This window comes from Chenopodium quinoa, unplaced genomic scaffold (assembly GCF_001683475.1).
Source record: "Chenopodium quinoa cultivar QQ74 unplaced genomic scaffold, ASM168347v1, whole genome shotgun sequence".
In the NCBI taxonomy this organism is placed as follows: Eukaryota; Viridiplantae; Streptophyta; class Magnoliopsida; order Caryophyllales; family Amaranthaceae; genus Chenopodium; species Chenopodium quinoa.
Window position 1 is genome coordinate 892,996 of NW_018744041.1, and position 6,963 is coordinate 899,958.

The following is a 6,963-nucleotide window of genomic DNA, read 5'->3' on the forward strand; positions in this document are numbered from 1 at the left end:
TTTTTTTTTTTTTTTAATTATAAGTCTGACTGGCAACCATGTCAAACTCCGTTCTTTCATTCTGTGGCTTTTTCCCAATACTTCAACTAACATATCCTTTGAGTTACAAAACCGCCATTTATCGATTTTAAATTCTTAATCTTTGCTTATGCCTAATGCATCCAAGCTACATACCTAGGGTTATATACTTATATCTTAGTATTTTCAACATAGTACGCTATCATCTTCATTTTAAATATTATACAGAGTAGCTAGCTAGCAACATATTCTTAATCATCATGGACAGGACTGCATACAATATTTGTTCAAATTGATATTAGTACATCGTCTTTTGAGCTAGTACTCCGTATTACGAAAGTATAAGAGTAATAAAATTAGTTATAAAGGATTTTTTTAATGAAGTTGTGTTCGATAGTTGATTATGAAATGTCGTGGTAAATAATACTACTGTACATGTATTATATTTGTGACTTTGTAAATATACATAAAATCTATCTTAATTTGCGACAAATATTATCATAAATATAATATCTGTTAGATAAAAGCTCTTATCTCATTGTGCTGATCGAACAAATTTAAGAATGTTTAAGTGAATTTGAATCGCTGAACATGGGATATAATATGTCTTAGAACATGATCGAGTTGCATCTCTTGATACAAAACATTTGTCAAATAACATGTTTTCTTGCCACTGACTTGAAATATATAAAGGACAAATCAAAGAAGTCCAAAAAAATTTCTACGTACCACATGCTACAAGCATGAGCCTAAATTGCTACAATTGTTATAAAGGTGGATTTTAATTTAATTTGTTGAGTGTAGTCCAGTCAGTTTACTTGACTCTAACCAAATGTATCATCATAACCAAATTGATGTAAATTGGACCGATTTATTAAATGACTCGATCGGTCATTTATCAACATATATGAACTTAGCTTTATCTACTCATTTGTTCATTAAAATATTTCTCTATTTTATTAATTCATTGATAACTTAAAGACAACTTCACATGTTTTCTTTTAGTAAACTTTGTCGTGCATTCACACTTCTTGTTTTGGTCAAACTACCTAAATTCCCACTTCATTACTTACCCCTTCTAACCCCATGCATTAATAAGTTAGTTGTTCATATATAGTAAAAAAATTTTAAAAAAAACAGAGAGAGTATCGGGGCGTCGTAGTATGTAAGCAAGGATAACATGGGGATGCATGGTAAGACTGACACAAAGAGGCCCCTTTCGTATGCTGAAATAGAAGCACACTTCTCCCTTACCCACTTGAAGACTAACCCCAAATTGGGGACACCAAGAGAAGGACACTTCCCTACAATAACATGCCACAAACACAAATACACAATGCAATATATGCATTTTATTTTCTCTCTCTCTTCAACTTATTATTATTAATTATATTATGTAACATAAAACATTATATTATATTGTTTGTTATTTTATATTTAATAAAAGCTACTCGATCGTATCTAGCCATCCATCCATCCCCTTAAGTTAAATTAGCCCACTGCGTTCTCCCATGCACTTGTCTTCTTCACTTCCAACACCCTCCACTCTTTTCTCTCTCCCATTCCCTCTTCTTCATGCTTTCCTCACCTCTTTGTCCTCTTTTTTTTTTTTTTTTTTTTTTTTTTTTTTTAATATAAAATTTATTTTTATCTTTTAAACAGTTTCTTTCTATTTCCTTTATATACTAACCCTTCTTTCTTATTCTCTGACAAATAAACAACAACATCACAATACAAAACTATACTACTCTCCTACTTTCTTGCTTCTTCTTCTTCTTCTTCACCTAAATAGCTTCATTCTCTTAGCTTCTTCTTTCGTTGATATATAGATCACTTCCATTTCGAATTCCTCCTTCATTGTACTATCATCACTATGTCTAGCCGACGATCACGGTCCAGGCAGCAATCCGCTGGTGTCTCTTCCATAAGTGATGATCAAATAGCTGACCTCGTTCACAAGTTGCAGCAGCTTGTTCCTGAGATACGTGGAAGACGAAGCTCTGACAAGGTATACTTATACCTATACATATATATATATATATATACATACACATACGAACTAGTATAGCTAGCTAGCTAGCATCCATAAATAGTTTTTTTTTGCGCGTTATTTACAGATAGATAGATGAATAAGACTGCGTACATCTGAATCTTCCAGACCCCACTATATGTGACGGTTCTGGAGTCCTGTATACAACATTGAAATGACGATATAAATGCTTTCACATTACTATTATAGGAATAAATAGAATGTAACTTTAATTAATATTATGTACATTTTATTATTCATTCTTCATTTTGTGAACATTTTAGAAACTATGAGAAGAAGCACAAATGTTGTGTGGACTCCATTGTGTTAGGGTAGATAAGTCACAAGTTCATTAAATCTTAGTATATAAGTTAGATGTTATAGAATTATTGGCATTATATACATATATATAAATATGCCCATTATATTAGAACTATATTTAATAAATTTATTATTATTATGTGGTGCAACTAGCAAACAATTTGCTTGTGATGTGGGACTCTTTTTTCTTCCATTAATTTCTTATCTTGCATTTAATTTTTTTTAACCCTAAGTCATCTAGGTGCATTATATTCATAGAAAATATTTATTTATATTGTATAAATGATGTACAAATTAAAAAATGGTGTTGACTAACATTTACTTTTATTTATTTTGGGCAGTCGGCAAATAGGGTTTTGCAGGAGACTTGCAATTATATTAGGAACTTGCATAGGGAAGTGGATGATCTAAGCGACAGATTAGCCGAACTCTTGGCTTCAACTGACAGTGACAGTGCTCAAGCAGCCATTATTAGAAGTTTACTTATGTAAACAAAAATGGAAAAAAAAATTAAGAGAGAAATTAAAAAAAAAAAGTATGAGTAATTATTTTAAGTAATTAGCTGGATAGTTTGGTCAAAAATTATTATTTTTGTTTTTTTTTTTTTTTTTTTTTTGAATTTTAAAATGCTTCTCTCCCTTCTATCTAGGGTTTGGTCTCTAACTAGACCAACAAGAGAGATTAGATTGAGTGAGAGAGAGAGAAAATCTCCAAGTGTTGTATTTAATTGACTAGCTCTTTTAATAGTAATATTAGTTGTTACATTTTGATAATAAGTATTTTAGTAATTTAATATATTTCCTTATCTCTCTCGAGTCCTCGCTACTAAAGATGAGAACGATAGATGAATATAGTACATGGTTAGCACTTTCACTTTTTCTTTTTTTTTTTTTTTTTTTTTTTTTTTTTTTTTTTTTTTGTGCATATAGATATAGCGATTAAAGACAATGAAATACTTGCGTAAAGAAATTCGAGTACAGGACTTAGACAATTCGATTATCCTACAAACAAGCATAACTACGTACAATACCTATCACTCGATCATTAGTGTGATGTTATTTTATTCAAGTTGCATGGCATTAACATTATTGCATTGCGGCCTTAGCTTGGATTTTTTTGGAAAAATAATAATTAAGAATTGAGCTTAGCTTAAGGTTGATAATAATAACATTTAGATTATGACATTGACTAGTAATGTATTAAAAAATAGGTTATGTTAAGGTTATTTGTTTAATGTTGATGATGACAATTGGTAGTACATAAAAACAAGTTGCTATAATCCGACATTACTATTAATTAGCCCTCGATGTAATATGTTTGTGTTCATAAGCACTCCGACATAGAAAATGCCAAGATTAATTAGTTGTAAGAAAAATACAGAAATTATATAATTGATGTGGCTGGAATCTCATTATTTGCTACTCATTCAATCTTATGAAAAAAGCAGCAAAAAGTTGGGAGATTTTTATGATTTGATACCGTTATTATTAAGATATGATGGCTCATCAAACTATAGCTAAGTTAGGCATTCATATTTTCCCTATATATAATTGCATTATTTAATTTCTTTTATTTAATTATCTTGCTATCTCAATACAATATTATTGTAAATAATTGCAAAGTCATTTTAGGGCGCAAATTCTTTTATCATCTCGTCTTGTGTGCGGCCGGTCACACCGTGTGACCACTTAAAGTAACCCCTATAACATTGATTAAGTAATCCCTGATATAATACCAATCAAGTAACCCATATAACACTGACCGAATAACTCTATAACAATGATGAAGTAACCCCTTTAACACTGGTCAAGTAACCCTCATTACACTAGCAAAGTAATCCCTATAGTGGCTGGCCACACGGTGTGGCCAGCCACATTTAAGACTTTGTGTTCTTTTATTTCTTGATCTCAATACAATTAATATTTTCCTTAATATTATTGTAAAAAATTGGAAAGTCGTTTTAGGGCGCAAATTCATTCTTTTCTTTATCAACCTCAATACAATATATAGTAAAAATTGAAAAGTCATTTTAGGGCGCAAATATAATACTGAAGGCGTACGCACAATGCTCAATATACTTTTATTGAACATACATCAAGCCTAGCTAAAACCAATAAACATGAAAACTAACTTTAATGAACATAAGAGCTACAATTAAAATGATGTTATATATGTTCATTAATTAATTGGAGTTTATGCTCTTTTATTTTAGTGTTTTTTTTTAAAACACAAGTAGCAAATTACTAAGGCGTTGCACGTTATCTTCACGTTAATTTTACTGAATGGAAATTATCTATACTGAACTTAAACTAATTTTACTAAACTTAATTTTTTATTGATTAAAACTTATTTCACTTATTCTATTATATTTGTTCTTCATAGTTACTAATTTTCAATTAAAGATTAAATATTATTTTTTACCGATAAATTGTAATTATTTTTACTAAACTGAATTTATTTTACTGAATTGAAACTATTTTTAATTAATAAAATAAAATTATTTTTACTAAATATTATTATTTCAGCTAACTATATATTTCTTCAACTTATAATATTCAAACTTATTGAATTTATTAACAAGGGAACAAAATAAGGCCTTAGGTAATGTTCCATTTATCAAAATTTCCACTTATATATTGACCTCCAGATTATCTTACCTTATCTTATTTATCATATCTTTATATCATTGAAATTTTGACTTGGTGGCAAAGACTGAGCTAATATTCAAGGTCAAAGTAGTGCATGGACACATGTTTATGCATTCATGGTCAAAATTATACACCTAATAATAGATATAGAATTACCTATAGAGTATAACACTTCTAAACCCTAACTTTATTGTTTCATTTGAACCCTCAACTTGCTTATAAAAGGTGAAAACCGATTACACTGAGGTAGTTTTCTTTTAAAATTAATTTCACTTATCTTATTGCCTCAAAAATTATTTATTTGATCTTACAACCCTTATATCTATCTTGTCTTATCTTAATTTTAATTTATACGACGTATGATTTAAACTTAGGAATAGGTATGCCTAGTCAGACTTGTTAGAAGCTTTTTCTAGTCAGATCTAGTTAGGAATAGGTATGCCTAGTCATCTTTATTATACAACAACCTAGTAAAACAACTATAGCTAGCTACTATATATGTAGCCATTAATCATTAACCATGTACGAGCAATAGCCTTCATCACTTTTAGGGCTACCAAATTAAACTCAAAAGTCTTCTCTCTATTCCTTTCAATTTATTCATAATTTTTGTAGATAGATTAATAAGAGTCATTATTTACAAATTAAACCTAAGTCTCACGTCATATATATCCAAAAGCGTACTTTACTCATCACCAAACTAGATCTAGCTTGATGAAATAAGCAGCAGACTTAACTTCTCATATTATATAATTAATCAAGTCTAGTGGCGAAACTAAAATGTTTTATTAGGGTGGCCAAACACTCTATGTTCTAAGACATATATATTCATATCCCGGCCTTTTAAAAACATTTAAAGTGTCCTTTAAGCTTGCTATTACTTTGAATGAATTGAAAGGAATAGATAAAATCTTACTACTACTTTTTAAAGCATTAAGCAAAGTATTCCATATAAATCTAAGTTAAGAATAATAATCAATTAAAATAATTATTTATATATAAATATTAATTAAAGCAAAACAAAACAAAAGAATCCCGTCAAAAAAAAAAAAAAAATCAAAAGAAGATTGTGTGATCGAGAGGGAAAAAACACACCCAAATTAAAATAAGGCACAAAATTGAATTAACTAATGTCCGTTGTTGTAAATAAATGTTACATACTTTCTCCCTTTTTCAATTATATATAAATTGGCAAACGTATAAAAAATATGTATGACAAACGTGAATACTCCAATGTACACAATTGCATCCAATTTTTTTCCTTAAAGTTTCAATAATAATTAGTCGTGGTCAGCTTTCTAAAAAAAATGTACACAACTGTATACAGGCATAAAGCCATGTACAAAGGATTAAACAAGAAGTAAACTTGTAAACTAACGTGATTAAAAATCGAAAAAATAGTGAATAAGATTACCTTAGTAATGAATGTGTACAATGTACACTTTATGCCAAGCCCACTACAAACTAATCAAGGCCTCGGCCCATAGAAACTATCTCTAACAATGCCTCATTGCCTCCTAGGATTGCATGTCTCGGCCCAAGCTACACTTCATCAAGTGAAATCAACAAATATTAATACTACGAGTAGTATACTACGTACAAGAAAACAAGCAACTACAAAGTCTAAAATCGATTCTTTGAGCCCGTTATTTGATTAAACTTCAAAGCTATTAATTTATGGATTATCATGATTTTTAATAAAGCCAGTAACAATTGACTTGTTAGTAAACAACTTTATTTACAGTAACAAACCGTGAACGAAATTTTATGTGAGGGGGTGCATGTATAAATCAATTTTGGAATTTAACTATTACTCGTAGTTGGTCCTTTTAGTGGTTTGCTTTGTTTATTACTCCCTCCGTTTTTAAATACTTGCTTCATTTCTATTTTTTATCTATTCATTCGTCCTACTTTGACTAATGTTTGTGATTTATACATAAGTAAAAA

The 6,963-nt window shown here is 29.5% G+C and overlaps 1 protein-coding gene across 1 annotated transcript; it reads left to right on the forward strand.

The window, feature by feature from the left end:
- The first annotated feature begins 1,443 nt into the window (after nucleotides 1-1,443).
- On the forward strand, nucleotides 1,444-3,241 carry LOC110690589 (transcription factor PRE6-like). The gene is made up of 2 exons (XM_021867449.1): nucleotides 1,444-2,026; nucleotides 2,710-3,241. Exons 1-2 carry the CDS (start codon nucleotides 1,892-1,894, stop codon nucleotides 2,857-2,859), a joined length of 285 nt encoding a protein of 94 aa, XP_021723141.1. The 5' UTR covers nucleotides 1,444-1,891; the 3' UTR covers nucleotides 2,860-3,241.
- The last annotated feature ends 3,722 nt before the right edge of the window (nucleotides 3,242-6,963 follow it).